Raw genomic sequence first — 16,541 nt, forward strand, 5'->3', positions numbered from 1 at the left:
TTCTTGCACGTGGAACGGAAGTTTTTCACGAACAAATCTTCGAAAATTTCCTAGCTGTCGATGGATCCTAATGGTAACTTCTTTATCCATGATATTGCGGCTCCGCTAAGATGAACTTGGATGCTCTTGTTCCACCCAGCAGTTTCACTGTTTCCAAGTAGTCGATTAACCAGTCCTTTGGTTCTTGCAAACTATCAAACTTTTTATAATTATCGGGTAACTTGAAGCCAGAAGGAACCCGAGTTCTGCTGACAAGGGATTAACTTATCAATGCCTATGGATTGTAGGCTAGGGTTTAGTTAGAAGTAGAGGGCAAGTAGATCTCGAAGGTTTCAGCCGAAAAGTACTCGACGAATATGAAAACTAGGGTTTGCAGACAATGATTCGATGATCTCTTCGTCCCTCGACTCCCCCTTTATATAAGAGATGGAGCCGAGGGTTTCGTTTTGTACAAGTTACAGAGTCCGGGACGGTTTCTAATTCATCCCGCCAGATTACAAATAACACTTCCTATTACAACTCTATCTTTTCCTTTAATACATCTTGGGCTTCCGAATCTTCTTATTCTTCGGGTAGTGGGCCTTCAATAAACCCCGGGTACTATATTCGGCAGGCCCATTTGGGATGCCTATGTCATCTGCGAACCCTTCGAGTAAAGCAAGGGAGTCCACACATGTCCTCTTCATCGACTTCTGGTGAGTGCCGACGTTCTCTTCTCTCTTGCCGTGCTCTATCGACTCGTGCTTGTATCGTTGTATCTCTTGCGTCACCTTCTCGTGGAGGATCTCGCGCTGCCGTAGTAGGCCGAGGAGTATTTTGTCTTGGTGCGCTTTCAGGTTGTGGTGTGCTTGAGCCTGCGAACGCTGTTCCCATGGCTCCAACTCCCGCCATAGCCATCTGATACAATGCTTCTCTGGGATCTCCAGGAGGTGGCCTGGATGCCAATATAAAGGTTTGAGTCGCCATATATCCTGCTTCCGGTGTTTTGGGGATGATGTTCCCTCTTGTATCTATTGACATAAAAGACATGTCGAGGTTCTGGATCAAGTGCTCCCGCTCATTCTCGGGTATGTGCGCCAGCCGAGATCTTCCTCTTGCACGTGCTGTTGTGTGGTTATCTCCCGAAGTTCCTGAGTGTTGGCTCAGAGCGCCCCTGCGCGCACTTGATGCGGAGGCTGCAGCTTTTCTTTGTTCAAGTATAACTTTTTCTTTTTCTATCTCTCGCCTGGCACGAGCGAGTCTGTATTGATATGCTTGCAACTCTTCTGCTGTAGCTGTAGTGGTCATTGGCTCCGTGCCATTCATGGCTTTCTGAGCTCTATCCCAAGCTGCTCGCGGAAGTTGTTTTTCCTCGCGAGGTGTAGGCCTGACATATTTACTTCCTAATCTTCACGTGAGATCAGCGGGATCGATATATGGGTTTCCCAAATCATCGAAAGCCTCTGACATTTCATCCTCTTGGCGACTTGATTCGCCAATTGCATAGACTTGATGATATATTGTAGCTTTGTTTTCTTCTTCAAGGTCGGTGACACCGTCATATAGATCGGCGAAGACCTCCCAAATAGAAGTAGATCTGTCGATGAAGTCGAGGCTGTCGAACCTTTCCGAGTCGTTGTTCAGATTGGAGTCTGTGAATGACCCGAAAGACATGCCACCGGACATATCGGCGAGTCCTCTGCTTACGGCGGGCTGGATGAAGCTTGTCAGCGAGGTCTCCTCATCGCCTGACTCGAACGATGATGGTGATCCCAAAAAATCGGAATCGGCCGCCAACGGTCCCGAAAAAATCGGTTCCGCGAGACGATGCGATCCTTCTTTCCCGACGCAGAAGTGGAAACTCCCGAACGTCATCTCCATTGGCTCCTCCAAGTTGGTATATGCATCCAAACGGGCGGGAGGGTGAGGAAAAAAATCAACGAGACCAGTTTTGATCTGTTTACCTTCGTCCATCGCGTTGCTTGCTATCGATGATGTTGACGATGTTGTCGATGCCATCGAGATCAGCTCCTTGTCGCCTCCAATCCCCACAGACAGCGTCAATTGACAAGGGATTAACTTGTCAATGTCTGAAAGTTGTAGACTAGGGTTTCGCGGAAAGTAGAGGGCAAGTAGATCTCGAAGGTTTCAGCCGAAAAGGTGCTCGACTGCTAAAAACTAGGGTTTGTGTTGACAATGATTCGATCCTTTCTTTCTTCCTCGGCTCCCCTTTATATGGAAGGTGGAGCCGAGGCTTTCGTATCATACAAGTTGCAAATAGCGAGAGACTCTTTGAGTTCGTCCCGTACAATTACAAATCTCTTTATTCCTAATCTATCTCTATCTTCCATATCGATGTTTATTGGGCTTCCGGACTTTGTAATCTTCGGGTCGTGGGCCTTTAATTATCCCTGGGTACTTTATTCGGCAGGCCCATTCAGGATGCCTATGTCAGTGAGCAAAATTATACTACCATGTCAGTGCAAGCTTAGCTACAGAAGTTTCTGGTTTGGTTTGATTCTTAGTATTTTCGATTGAATCCTAACAATTTTCTGGTCCTTTGCATGCAGATGGACAGAAGCTGAATTACAAAAGGAGTTAGAAGGCTTTCCTATGAACACGAAGTGGATGAGTTTATAGTGTTTGCTCGCAGAAATGCTGCGGGGGCTACTGAAATTCTTTGCCCTTGTCCCAGCTGTAATAACCGTACTCGACAAACTCTACAAGATGTACAGTCTCATCTGCTGTTGCGTGGGATGGCAACCACCTACGATAGGTGGATGCATCGTGGGGATCCCCTAAAATATGGGTTGTTCACATGCTTAGAATTAATTGATAATAAAAGTACTGCCTTAAGTGGTGACATGATGTTGGATGATCTCATGCGCATGCTTCAAAACAACACGAGACCACTTTTGTAGTCACTAAAATTTTCTTTTGACAATACTTTTGTAGTCACTTCAGCGCAACGCCTCGATCCCCACTATCCCTACTGAAGTAAGGAATGTAAGTTAAAAATCATAGCATCTCCCAATTTGTTGTCACTATCTAGGTGCATACCACAAGTCTACTCCATCTAACACTACAAACATGCCACGTGGACGCTGCTCGGTCACGCTAGTACTGCCTAAAAACACCTCTAGGGAAAACTATGTCGGGAAAACTACCGACCTGGCTCTTTTTGCACGACACGTCAGATTCGTCGCACGCTCTACTATCGAAGCACCACACCAATATTTGACCCAAACGCTTGGAGTCTTGCTCCAAAACTAAGACCCAAGAATAGCTTCCTAGTTTAGAGTAGGAGTTATATACTAGGATTACTACATTATAAATATGGGGCAATTTTCCATGACTTGCACGACAAGACGAACTATCCCATATATATGTGAGGGGTGATGCTCGATTGAGATTAAGCATGCAATGTAATCAAATCTATCAGTACAATCTACTAGCCTTTACCCCTACCTATGTCTAACTTTCATTTTTGGCAACTTCACATAGATTATGTTCTATGATTGGCAAACTAGGTAGAGGCAAGCAAATCGATCTGAACTCAACCCATATATAGCTACCACGAACCCTAACGGGCCCTCCAAGGAAAGGGGAATTTTGGGTCTCAAAAGTATCGGCTGAATTTCCTTTTGTATCACGCTTCCAACCGATATCCTAGGACGTGTGTTTTGGTGAATCACCTTCGGCATTGATGGTACATTAGTGATTTCTTCATGCACGAACAGAACACGCAATATTTGATTAATTGATTAGATCCTCGATTTCCATATGATTTGTTTGATGAAGAAACCTTAGTTCCTTATGATTAATCATCCAAAACCCCATACGATCCTAGAAGCATCTTCGAAAATCCTAGCTCGTACAGTCTTTTCATCAGCTGATTCCAATTGTCTCCCTTACACCCAACATGTGTTTTCGATCGCGGGAGGTGGGGACGACCGTGGGTCTTGGCGCTTCCAGGGAGTCCTAGCCAAGTTTCATCTGTTTTCCAGTGTTCTGTCCTGATGACGCTCGTTTAGGTGGTGGAGACGGTCACACTAGAATCCGTACCTCTGGTCATTTCCATGTTGTAGTGTGTTGGTTTCGCTGTTGCACGTGAAGTGTTTGAGAATCTCTTTCCGCATATCCGATCCATCAAAGGAGGTGGATCAACCATGGTGTTCCTGTTGGGTTCATGGTTGTGTTGGTGGTCTCATCAATAAGTTCATGTGGCGACGTTTTTCAGCGTTGATGTGGGCCAAGGTCTCCTCGTTGGGCCATCGTCTTCTTCTCTAGGTCGTCATTCAACGCTTTGGGTCATTGTGGTTGGCGTCTCCTCGAAACGTCGAGTGACTTCCCTCCCTGCTTTAGTTATAAAGACTCCTTGGCTCTAAGGCTAAGGAGTATGTGCGACATCAAGCTAGCATCACGACGTTCCATCGGCAATGAAGATGAAGACCTATTCTCGGTAGACATATATATTTATAAATAAGAAAATCACCCTAGATGCTCATGGTTAAAGTTTTCCAGTAAACCAGGCCTAAATGGCGTGAAAAGCCCGATGCTAAAAACATACCCAACCCCACTACTAGGCATATAAATCAGGCCCGAGCCCAGCCCAAACAAGGGAAGAAAGCCCAGCTTGGCCTGATCCTTGCCTAAATATCGCATTTTGTAAGCCTAGACCCGGCCCGATCCTTGCCCTTGCCTAATATCGCATATTGTAAGCCTGTGACCGGCCCATCCCAGGTATTTTGGGCAGGGCTTACTCGGGCCATCTGGGCTGGGCTGCCCAAGCCCAGATCTATTTTCCACCGACTCGCCATCGCGTTAAGCAAAGTTTGACGGTATAAGGGCCACTTCTTTTGGGCTTATGCTTATGAAGAAGCCGGCTTATGAATTTCGGTGGGAGGAAACTCCGGTGGGGAGAAGCTAGTAGAAACTGTTTTTACACTTCTTTTGGGCTTATGTACTATGGGCATGTTTGTTGTGTAATGTTGGCAGTACCCCTGAATTTGATGTTGGTTAAATTTCTTCTTCGTGTTCCTAGGAGCTCTTGAAATTCTGGAAATAGTATATCTTCTAAATTTGCTCTATTCTAATATACCCGATTATCATCTGATAGTGCTAATACATTAAGAAATTTCCACTAGGAATCCCACAAACTTATACATTAAAAATTTCCACTAGGAATCCCACAAACTGACAGTGCTAATACAATTGGTCATGTACACAGTAGCGCTATACATTCCTGTAGATCCTTTGGTGGTTGATCGTTTTGGCCAGCGCAGCGGAGCAGGTCGCCGCGGCTATGTTGCAAGACCAGTGGATGAACTCCTGTCCTGGCCGGCAGAGCAGATTGGGCTGGGCGGGTGGAGCAGCTACCGGGTCAACCGGGCGGAGCAGATGCGGAGGAGGACGCGGACGTCAACCGGCGGGGGCGGAGCGGCCAATTCGTCGTCGACGACGACTTGCCTGTGGAGAGTCCGGCGCCGGTCACTGCTGGTGGTGGAGATGGGAAACGAGCAGGGGATGCGGCGCGGGTGTGCGCTTCCAGGGCGGCGGAGCCGGCTGTGGGTGGGCGGTGGAGCAGCGCCGGCGGCGGGCACGCGGAACCCTAGCTCGCTCGGGTGTCGATGGACAAAGAGATAGAGCGACGCGAATTAGGAAACGCTGCCTTTTTTCCTTTTTCGTTTTCACTTGTTTAAGAAAGCGTTATACTCTGGAGGGGCAATCTGCTGTAAATAGAAGCAGCGAGAGGGGCAACTCGTCATGTCGGTTGGATTTAGAGCCGAGAAGCTCGGGAAGCCGCCTAGAAACACGTCGCGAGCAGTTTCAGGTATAGTCACAAACACGGTTCTCGGTGGGAATAAGCCGAACCGAGCCGGACACTTCTTTTGGGCTCGGCGGTGTACCTGCCTCGAAGCTTGGCTCAAGCAAAAGAAGTGGCCCTAAAAGGAAGCTGGGGCTAGTTTTGTCCACAACCTAGAGAGCACACACGAGGAGGGGCAGATTTATTACGCCAGTTCTCGTGTGGCCTACAGATCCGATCCGACCCTTGAGGCAGGCAGGTAACTCGTCTCCCAAATTGATTTGATTTTTTCTTTCCACGCACAAATCCGCCTCCGCTTTCCCCATTTCCTCTCTGTATTTTATTCGATTCCCCGGATTAGTTTTTGCGTGCAGGGAGGGAGGCTCACGTACAACCGCCGTAACCGCGCGCGCGCTCTGCCCGGAGCAACCGAAGGCAGGCGACGAGCGCGTCGGATTCGGGGGGAAGCTAGGGTTTCGCCGCGAGATGGACGGACGGGATCAGCAGCAGCCACCGCCGCCGCAGCCGCAGCCGCCGCGCCTGGGCTCGCCGCCGGCGAACGCGGGTGTCATGATGCCGCAGAACGCCTACGGCCCCGCGCCGGCCATGTCGCCGGGCTCCGCCAATGTTATGCAAGGGATGCCGCTCGCCTTCAACCCCATGGCGTCGCCCACCGCCTCGCCGGCGATGAAGCCGGCGGAAATGCCGGTGGCCATGTACCGGCCCGATTCCGGCCCGCCGGGCATCCAACAACAGCATCCGGGCAGCGGCGGTGGCGCCACCGTCATCAGCGGCAGCGGCGGGGAGCTCGTGAAGAAGAAGAGGGGGAGGCCGAGGAAGTATGGTCCGGACGGGACCCTCGGCATGGGGCCGAAACCTGCCACCGAGGCGGCCAGGCAGTCCGGTGGTGCGGGTTCGAAGTCGAACTCGAATCCTGACGGGAAGCGTAGAGGGCGCCCCCCTGGGTCTGGGAAAAAGAAACAACTCGACGCCTTAGGTAATTTTGGCTGCATCCGCATTGCTCTGAATTCACAAGTAGCAGCAACCTTCTCAATAAGGCGGCATGTCTTTTTTTTTTATGTTCAAACGTCATGTTTGGACAGACTTGAATTGTGTCTCCACATTTTAAATTATTTTGGAAGGAATTAAATAGGTTAGAATAATGCAGGCAGTTGAAAAGTACACATGTGCTTTATCTTAGACTACTTAGTTATGCACAGAGCAGCCTAGTCTTTTAATATTAGACAGTAGACATGTTGCTTTTTTATTTATAGTAATAAGATTCTTCTATGAATGTATATATTACTTTGCTTATATTTCTATCTTGCCTCAAGCTGTAACTTTTGCATTTTGCAGCATAAAAGGGCATTAAATGATTTGGTGTATCGATTGGTTAAAGTTTATCTTTCCCAGTTTTTTTAAAAGTTTCTCTTTGCCGTATTAGACACGTTTTGAAGCCTGTTTGGTGCCTTTATATCGGATCAAAAATAATAATTTGATGACCCTCTTTGAACCAAATTAATTTTGCTACCTTTGTCGAACCATTTTTTTTTTTTTTGGCGACTGCGGAATGATCATTGTGATATTCTAATTGCTGATTTGCAGGTTCTTCCGGGACATCATTTACTCCTCACATAATAACCGTGAAGCCAAATGAGGTATCCTCTCTGCTGTCTTTTTGCTTACATCCATGATGTATATGCTTGCCTGGTCTGATTGTTTTTAAGCTGCACTTGGAGAATTATTCCGTGGAAAAATTAAATAGACCGCCCTGCTAGCTACCAGTATTGGTTCAGAACAAAACTAGATATTCATGAACATGCTGCCTTATGTTGAAAATCTTTGACTACCCCTTGGTGAATCGCAAATCATTTGTTGATGGATGCCTGATAAGGTTCAAAATGACAAAAAATCACTTCCATGTGCCTCTTAGAACAAACAGAAAACAGAAGTAGCATGTTTTGAAGTTTTTATCCTCTTGACTTTTTTCTCTTGTTACAGAGTCTAATTAAATGTTGCTGGTCCTCTTATTTTCTCCATGCCATTACTGCATATTTATTTTTACAGTATCCAACTTACTGCTGATCTGTAGGATGCATGGAAAAATGCTTACAGGATGTACTTACAAATCTATGAGATTGTTCATTCACATGAATAAATAATTATAGCTTCATAGATTCATTCATCTACAAGTAGTCTTATATTTTCCAATTGTCGACAATTGCAACATCAATCTACTACCCACTAATAGTAGATAATTCTTGAGCCTATTCCTTGCTTGTACCTGATGTCTGAAATCCAGACTATCTAGCACGCATTGGCATTTATGCATCAATTCATTTTCTTTTCAGGATGTTGCTTCAAAAATATTGTCCTTTTCGCAACAAGGTCCACGTACTACATGTATAATCTCAGCAACTGGTTCGCTGTGCACAGCAACACTCCGTCAACCAGCAACCTCTGGTGGGATAGTAACATACGAGGTACATTCAGGCACATGCCAAGAACTTGGAGCAATGTTTAGTTTTTGCCTTTTATTTTTGTGTGAAATAGTAATGTACCTGCTCAAGCTCAAAGACCTACCATAGCATCATAGTCTGGTTTTGCATTACTCTGTTGAGAGCCATTGCCTATGGTCTATAAAATGTTTGTTTCTTATTTGGTAGTACCAAATGCCAAATTATACATATGCATTGATTTAAAAAAATTGTCATATTCTATTTCCATTGTGGTCTGCTACTTCATTGGTTTGCCAGTAAGTGTCTCTGTTTGCTTACTCGTTATGAACCCAGTATGGAGTTCGTTCACTTCTCGTCTGTTTGTTTGACAATGTAGTCTCCGAGAATAGAAAAAGAAATAGCTAGTATGTTGTTCTATGTTACATCCCAGCTTGGCATGCAACATGAAAACGAATGTGAAATTTTAATATCCTTGCTCTCTCATACAGTGCAAATGATTAAATATGATTTTAAGAGCATCAGGTTTTGGGGTCTATTCATTCTAGAGCTTGTGATAGTTTATTGGTACCTCCATATACCATATGGTCAGAATACAAAGTCACATCACAAATATTTTGTTGGAATTTTGTAATGCAATTACAGTTTTCTATCATACAAATTCAATATGTAAAACATATGAATTGCAGTACTGTTATTTGTCTCAGGGCCACTATGAAATTCTCTCTCTGTCGGGCTCATATCTGCTTGCCGAGGATGGTGACACTCGTAGCAGGACCGGTGGTTTGAGCGTGGCACTGGCTGGAAGGGATGGACGTATTGTAGGAGGCAGTGTTGCTGGAATGCTTATGGCTGCCACGCTCGTCCAGGTTCTTGAATTCATCTCCTCTTTGCACTTTGTTTTCAACTGGCATCTTCCTCGAAATCAGCATGACAAGAGGCCTCCGTTGACAGGTTTTCATGTGTTTCAGGTTGTGGTGGGCAGCTTCATTGCTGAAGGTAAAAAGCCCAAGGAAGAACAAGTGAAACGTGAGCCAACGTCAGCACCGATGCAGACAGCCGGCTTTGTTGCAGCAGCCTCAGCTGCTAGTCCTGCATCCGATGGAACATCGAGTGATCACTCTGATGACCCAGGGAGCCCCATGGGACCTAGTCCTAACGGCAGCGCGTTAAACAACGCAGGCCATCCCATTCACGCTTCATATGCTCCTGTGGGCTGGTCCCTTTCCGGGAACCAAAGCCGCTACGATCCAGACCTGAAGATCATGAACGACTAATGGCTTAGCTTGCAGCTTTGCTTCTAGTATTTGACCTAGCAGAGTATAGGGTTCAGGAGTTCCTGCACCGGCGCCAGCTTCATTGTCGGCCAATAATTCGGTGTGCTAGCAGTAACCGCAGAGCCTGATGGAAGGGCTCAGGAGCAGTAATAAGTAGCTTCAAGGCATGCACGTCTTGCCCTGTTATTGTAGTTTTTAGCTGGTATCTCGTATCTGCTTTCACAGTCAGTAGCTTATGGTTGGAGTTATCGTTTCCCAGTACGGTTTCTATTATCCGTGAATTTGTATTCCTCTTAGTATCATCATGCACGAGTTTGAAATGCCATGTTCTTATTTCATATATTCATGTTTTCAGCATCACTGCATTTTTATATTAACTTAGATTCATGTTTTCTCAAAATATATTAGTAGCTTAGATTCAAATGGCTGGTCTGGAAGCAAGCCACACTGTGGGGAATCAACATCCATTTTGTAGCAATTGGTGTCGTTCTTATTTCAGCGAAACATCTTAGACGGTATGATTTAGGTGTTGTGTCTTTGGTGTCTAGATCATCTTTGCTTATGGGAGGCGTCCCCGGAATGGTGGTGTCGTAGGTGCTCTGGTTCAGCACATCTGCCGTGGTCTTTGCCGGAGTTGGTGGTCGGTAGTGAGGATCTTACTCCCCGGGGAGTTCAATAGGGTGTTGATGTTCCAGGTGAATGCCACACGCTGGCCTTGGGCTGTTGTTGAAGATGATGGCGCCTTCGGGCGTCGCTACTCCTTCCTGAAGGCATCATCGTGAAATCTGCCCCTCCTACACCACAAAGGGCAAGGTTTCTTCGGGTCAAAACCCAAATTCCGTTGGAGTTGGCCTGGTGGAGTTCATGTATCTATCTTCTCAAAGGCACCGCCTTGAAGTCCTCTGTGTTTTGTGGGAGTCTTAGTTGTTGTGTAGCGTAGCTTCACCGATGAGGACAAATGATGTCAGGGTGGCGGCCCCGAATGGTTGTTTGTGCCAAGGTGGTGACGTATCAACGAGTTACGACCATGGTGCCATGAGGCATGTGTGTTGTTGTGCTTCAAGGTGTGACGAATCAGTGCCATGAAGATGGCTGGCTCATCGCCCTGTTTTTTTCTCATTTGTTCGGGCGACCGCTGTTGTACAAGTTTTCACTGCTGATAAATCAAAAGTGTGGGCTTGTTGGATCTTTCAAAAAAAGATAGAGTACTTTATCATCATTATCAATTATTTTTATTCAAAGTAACAATGAAATGGCAGAGGATATACTATAAGCTTTACGCCTGGTTAAAGATCTGAGTGTTGAGCACTGGCTCAGCATTGACCATGTACAATGTGGGGTGCTTAGATAGATGCTTACAAATATGAATCAGAGTTTTTTTTAAGCACCGATGCTTATTTCTTTAGAAGAGGTAAGCATCTTTCATATCTATATAAGCAACATTGCTTAATAATAAACGATTTATTTTTTCTAAGTATCTCTCTAGACACCTTGCATTTTACATGTAAAATGCTCCTTAAACATAATGGGAAACAAATGCTTAACCATCGACCCACCCACGTCCACCGCGCACACCGAAGGCCGCAACTGTTTCTCCTCGATCTTCCGCGGCCCTAACCCCCCCCCCCCCCCCCCAACAACAATGTGGTTGTGCTCTCGAACCACGGCCTCCAGTGCTACCATTCGCCACCTCTTGAGAGTCGCGCACAAATCCCTTGAAGTAAGAGACAAGAGAGTAAGAAGTACAATCTTCCTTTTGTATCTCCTCCGATACTTAGTTGGACTATTTCCCTTCAGGAATCAATGGGTGGGAGCCTGAAATATCCTCATCTTGTGTTGCAGGGTGACAACTATAGTATCTTTGAAGGGAGTCTAAAAACCAAATGATGCTCTGATGAAATTATATGTAATGCATTATTGGTGTATTATTAACTCCCCCTTGTGTGCGAATTTAAGTTTACATTACCATTTTGCCCTTTTATGGTTTTGGGTGAATTTTAATGGTTAAGATATTCTTATTATTGGATTAGTAGCACTTTTATGTGATTTTAAGTCAACAATAATATTTTGAAGTTGGAAATATTTATTACTTCTATTTTTAATTTATTGTAATTTTTAGTACACTAAAGGTATTTAAATACCCTAAATGATTTTCTTCTAGTATTATTTCAATTTTCAACTTATAGTATTAAATTTAGATTTTTGAAAAACTAGAAAAATAAGATTTGTAGTCCTCATATTTTCTATACAAGTAAGTTCGTTTACCCCCACTCCTTCTCCTAGCTCTCTAATGTGATCACTTTGTGTGTACTTAATAGAGTTTCTGCTACTGGCGCGCATGGCCATGTGCATTCTGCGGTTCATACTTTTTGTATGCATGATTGGGTCCTCGTTTAGCTATGTTGAGTAGTTTTGAGTTGTTCTTATTCATGATTTAGTTTATTTACCGCTTCATTAACTAGGATTGCTTCCCGATTCTAGGTATTAACAAAACGAATGTTCAAATTTTGTGTGCTCTCTATTGATATCTTGAGCTTAATTAGGGTTATGTCTTGATGTTTTAGCTAGTATAATGCATGTAGTTCATAGATTATGCACTCTATGGTCTTGGTTGTGTCTATGTTTCATGCCTCTTTAGGGTTATTTCTGTGAAATGGGACTGAACATGAATAATTCTTACGAGTGCTAGAGGTGCTAGTGCCGCATCCAACAATATGAGGTATGATGATTATGATCTACTGGTACAAACAATAAGTGTTGATCCTCTGTATCAATGACTAGGGTTGCTACTTCTAAGTGCTAGAACTAAGCCTTGGTAGCTTTAAGAACTACTTATTCCTGGTAGCTATTGAAGAACAACTTACTGACATCCTACCTTCTTCTCAAGAGCTTGCTTGCTCTCAAAGATCTCTCTCTCCCTCTCCCTCTCTCTCTCATGATTGTGTTTTCAGTCTAGACTGAGATGTGAGTTTTGATCTATGGGGTTTGGGATCCTAGATATTTATAGAGTAGCCTAAGGCTTGTGCTCTTGACACCTTACTGCCATGTAGTTAGTGACTAAGGTGTTCTACTGTTTCATGCCACCTCTCTGTTGGATTCAGGTGTAGGGGTGATGTATTCGGTGATCAGTTAACTCTCTTTTTGCTCGGTTGTGGGTTTTCCTACTTAGGTGTGTAGTGTTTGATTGCATTTATGTCCTAGGGTTCAGTTTGGAGAGTCATTTCATTTATATTTGTTCTTGGTTATTCCAGGAATTAATTCCTCTAGCTATTAGCTTATTTCCTTATTGTTCTTAGGTTTGTAGAGAATGCATTTACTTATGTTTGTTTAAATAACTTGATGAACAGTTAAATGTTCATTAAGATTTATTTCATTTGGTTTTTATAGGGATCCAATTTAAATCGATGTTGATGTTCCTTGATTATGTGAGCTTAACTTAGTTGCTTTTGGTCAGTTTGAATAATTCCTAGTCAATTTACTACTCTTGGGTTCTACTGTTGACTAATGTTGTTGATGAATTCTACTGGTCTCTTTTGTAGGTGATTACTATATCTTTACTTTGTCTAAGTTTAAATTCAACAATTGTGGAAGGCATGTTCCTTTTGTATTGGAGCTATATATTCTATTCTCTGAAGTTTGTATTTGACTTTAATTGCCTAAACCCTCACTAATGTTTCTCGGAATTCTTCCTGGGAACATTTCCCTTTGGATCCTAGACCAAATTGATTCAATTTTCTATTTGTGACTTGCAGCTTTAGAAGTTGAAGATGAGAAGTAAAAAATCACAATATATATATATGTTGTTACTAGATTTTTTTTGTAGTTTGTAATAGGATTCTATCACTATATTTTTATTTTGTTTTAATTTTCACTTAAATGACCTTGTAATAAATTGATTATCAAATTTAATAAAATTCCAATTCTTGTCCAACTTGTTTCATATTTTCTGAATTTGATCGTATTTTATATGAAGATTTGAATTTAACCTTAGGTTTAATTTATTTGAACCTTTAAACCTGAGGTTGAATACTAATTGTTGTAATACTTGTAGATGAGTGTGTTAAGCATAGTTTTAATGACTTGACCCCTTTGTAAATACAAAGGCATATTCAAAATATGAATCCAATTCCCACGGGTGACTTAATTAATTTCAACCCTAGATTGAAATTTCAATCGCTCTGCACCTCAAAAGAAAAGTTTGAAACTTCCCCACGTTTTCATGTATGCATTAAATTCAAATGCACAATTACATCTTATACCCTTCCCTACTCCTATATTATTGGGGATTTACAGTTTATCACTTTACGATATAAAGCATTGGTCTTACCTAGTTCAAAAAAATATTTATTGAAAAATATGGTTTCTTTAACAATTAAATGTTAAAGAAAACAACATGGTACATAACCATCGATTGCGATTCTAGAAGTTACATAGGAAAATAAGATGAAAAATTAGCCAAGAAAATATTCGGCCTCGCACTAGCCAAGGAAAATAAGATTAAAAATAATAAATTTTCTCCTCTATGACTTCATCCGGCCTCGCACTAGCTAGTATAAGTTTTCCCAATAATACTAGTCATGAGATGCCGAGCTACATGGGAAAATTAGCCCTGCTGGTTTTTCTTCCTTGCCTTGCTGTGGGAACTCATGTGACCACCATAGGCTTGATGTGAGTTGAATGTGCGATTGCAAATATTGCATTTGTACGTATGTGAGGCCACAGAACCATTGGAAGTAACACTATCCGAAGTTTCATTTAGGGCACCTACAAAGGTCTTGTATTCCATTGGGGCATGTGTGGATCCTGTGGATGGACCAAGAAAGGCAGGCATACCATAAGGAGCTCCACCAGATAACACCCCATGTTGTACCTGCCGATGTTGTATAGTATTTGGTGTGAAGGGGTGACTATTTCGAGAAAAAAAAAATTCAAATTATAGCGAGCTTACCTCCGTAACATGCTTGTTGGGCATCTCATATATTGGACCATCATCCAATCCTCCAATAGTGTTAAGGTGGGCATGAACAACTGCAATAGGATCTTCTTGGAGTAAGGATGTGAATGACGGAGGCTCCATGGACAAGATCTGCATTTGTTTAGCTGAGTCGAAGTAGTTCCCAATAGGGTTTCTGAGGAGGTTTTGGCGTAAGAGCATTTCTTGTTGGTTCTGAGTTAATTCCCTATTGTTAGGCTGGAATGAAATGTTATTCGCCACCGGTAAGGAAGTTAGATTTCTATGGGGCAAAAATGGGCTTGGTGCTGATAGGGCTATATCCCTTGGGTATGGCATCATGGAACTTTTTTCTAATGGCATCGTGGTAGTTTGTGCTGGTGCATGAATGATAGGTTGGTTGTTCCCCATCAAAGATGTGTGTGGTGAACATGACTTAAGAGCTACATGATCATTCAATATTGGCATGACTGACGTGCCTCTCAATGCTTCATGCAAGGGGGAAATATTTGCCTCACTTTCACTAGACTTCACCTTCTTATGATAGGATCCATCTAGATCCATATCACCTAACAAGATCAAGAGTTGTCAATGGAAATCTATGGAATGAAGAGATGCATATGCTACAATGAGTTCTTATGCCTATGAGGATAGTTCATGGGGTGATATTACGTCTATTTATAATGACCTTATAAAAATATGGACGGGACCACGAGGATATAATATTTGATTGTGCAATTATCTAGAAGATATGAATATTAATCATTACTATTCACACAATATCTATAAGATTAGGATATGAAATTTTCTAATAATTAGCGATATCTTGTAGGATCGTTTATTAGAAAATTAAATCTATCCATCTTTGTTGTAAATGTTGGCATTAACTCATATAAAAATAACTTGAGAGATATATGGTATGATTACAATATAGTCACTCTCGTGTGTTAAGCCTTCTTGAAAAGAAAACAACACTTGGGTTTAGCCGGCATAAGAGGTTTATGTCGGATAATTAAGATTAAGCCGGAGTACAACATAATGATCTTAGGGATATCGGGTAACCCAAAGTTCACCCGGCCAGGATAACAATGAGAGACGGAGGTTTCCGACATAAGGCACCAATAAGGAAATCCGGCATAAGTATTCCGGGATACAGGTCGGTCCAAACCAGGATACCAAGGGTATGCCGGCATAGGATCAACGGTCTTAAGAAGGTCAAAGATCCGGTCGTCCAGTACAAGACCAAGATGATGTATGCGGGATTAGCTTTAAACGAAGTTCTGAAGCCAAAGAAAGATGCTGACGATTAAACAGCCATAGGCCGACCAAGAGGTGTCACCAGACAAGGGCCACAAAGGGGAACGTCATGGCCTGAGCCAAAGAAGCTTTATAAAGTATGCTTAGCTAGGCTTAGATTCCCTAGGGTTCATTCCCTTGTAAGCCACCCCTCCCCTATATAAGGAGGGGGCATTCCCCTTGTGCGGGGAGAGCTCGATTGGCTAGTTTATACCGTACACTTCATCTTCAACCTCTAGCCCTAGGCTAAGTTTGATCCCTGTAGCTCCCCGTTGTGAATCTAATACATACGGCATGCTGGAGTAGATCTTCCTATTCGTACTCTTCCTTCCTTAATCCTCCCCTCCTCCGGTCCCCTCGGTACACATCGGCCCCAAGATAAGCCTACCCATGGCATCTGTTGTATCACCACAGCGACAGTTGGCGCCCACCGTGGGGCCGGCAGTTGTGCCGGCAGGGGTTCGTATCTGGATGGGCTTCATCACCGCCTCGAGCGAGCGTGTGGTTTCTGGCCTCATCCAGAGACTCGGCTCGCTGGACTTCGTCAGCGACAACGCTGGCAGCTTCACCAACGGCACCAAGTTCCCCAGGAACGGTGGCGTCATGCTCTTCGACTCTCACCGTGTCTATCTTGGCACTGTGCCGGAGCCCCGGTACCGTCAGTGGTGCTGGTGGCTCCAGATCCACCAAGACCAGTCGTTGCCCGCGGGTCACGCACCGACCGCACCGCTGGCAGCGTCGAGGTGATGATGGCCGGCGCGGCCAATGCCGGCAAA

At 43.9% G+C, this 16,541-nt stretch overlaps 1 protein-coding gene across 1 annotated transcript; it reads left to right on the plus strand.

The window, feature by feature from the left end:
• The first annotated feature begins 6,044 nt into the window (after nt 1–6,044).
• On the plus strand, nt 6,045–9,858 carry LOC124677154 (AT-hook motif nuclear-localized protein 10-like). Its single transcript, XM_047213157.1, has 5 exons — nt 6,045–6,782; nt 7,391–7,443; nt 8,137–8,268; nt 8,949–9,110; nt 9,213–9,858. Exons 1-5 carry the CDS (start codon nt 6,272–6,274, stop codon nt 9,516–9,518), a joined length of 1,164 nt encoding a protein of 387 aa, XP_047069113.1. The 5' UTR covers nt 6,045–6,271; the 3' UTR covers nt 9,519–9,858.
• Nucleotides 9,859–16,541: the final 6,683 nt, after the last annotated feature.

Source organism: Lolium rigidum, chromosome 7 (genome assembly GCF_022539505.1).
Source record: "Lolium rigidum isolate FL_2022 chromosome 7, APGP_CSIRO_Lrig_0.1, whole genome shotgun sequence".
In the NCBI taxonomy this organism is placed as follows: domain Eukaryota; kingdom Viridiplantae; phylum Streptophyta; class Magnoliopsida; order Poales; family Poaceae; genus Lolium; species Lolium rigidum.

Bases quoted from the DNA above. Each gene is read 5' to 3' on its own strand.
- LOC124677154 (XM_047213157.1), top strand. From the start codon at position 6,272: ATGGACGGACGGGATCAGCAGCAGCCACCGCCGCCGCAGCCGCAGCCG. The intron at 7,444-8,136 runs GTATCCTCTCTG...TTTTCTTTTCAG, and splicing joins TAACCGTGAAGCCAAATGAG to GATGTTGCTTCAAAAATATT. The intron at 8,269-8,948 runs GTACATTCAGGC...TATTTGTCTCAG, and splicing joins GTGGGATAGTAACATACGAG to GGCCACTATGAAATTCTCTC.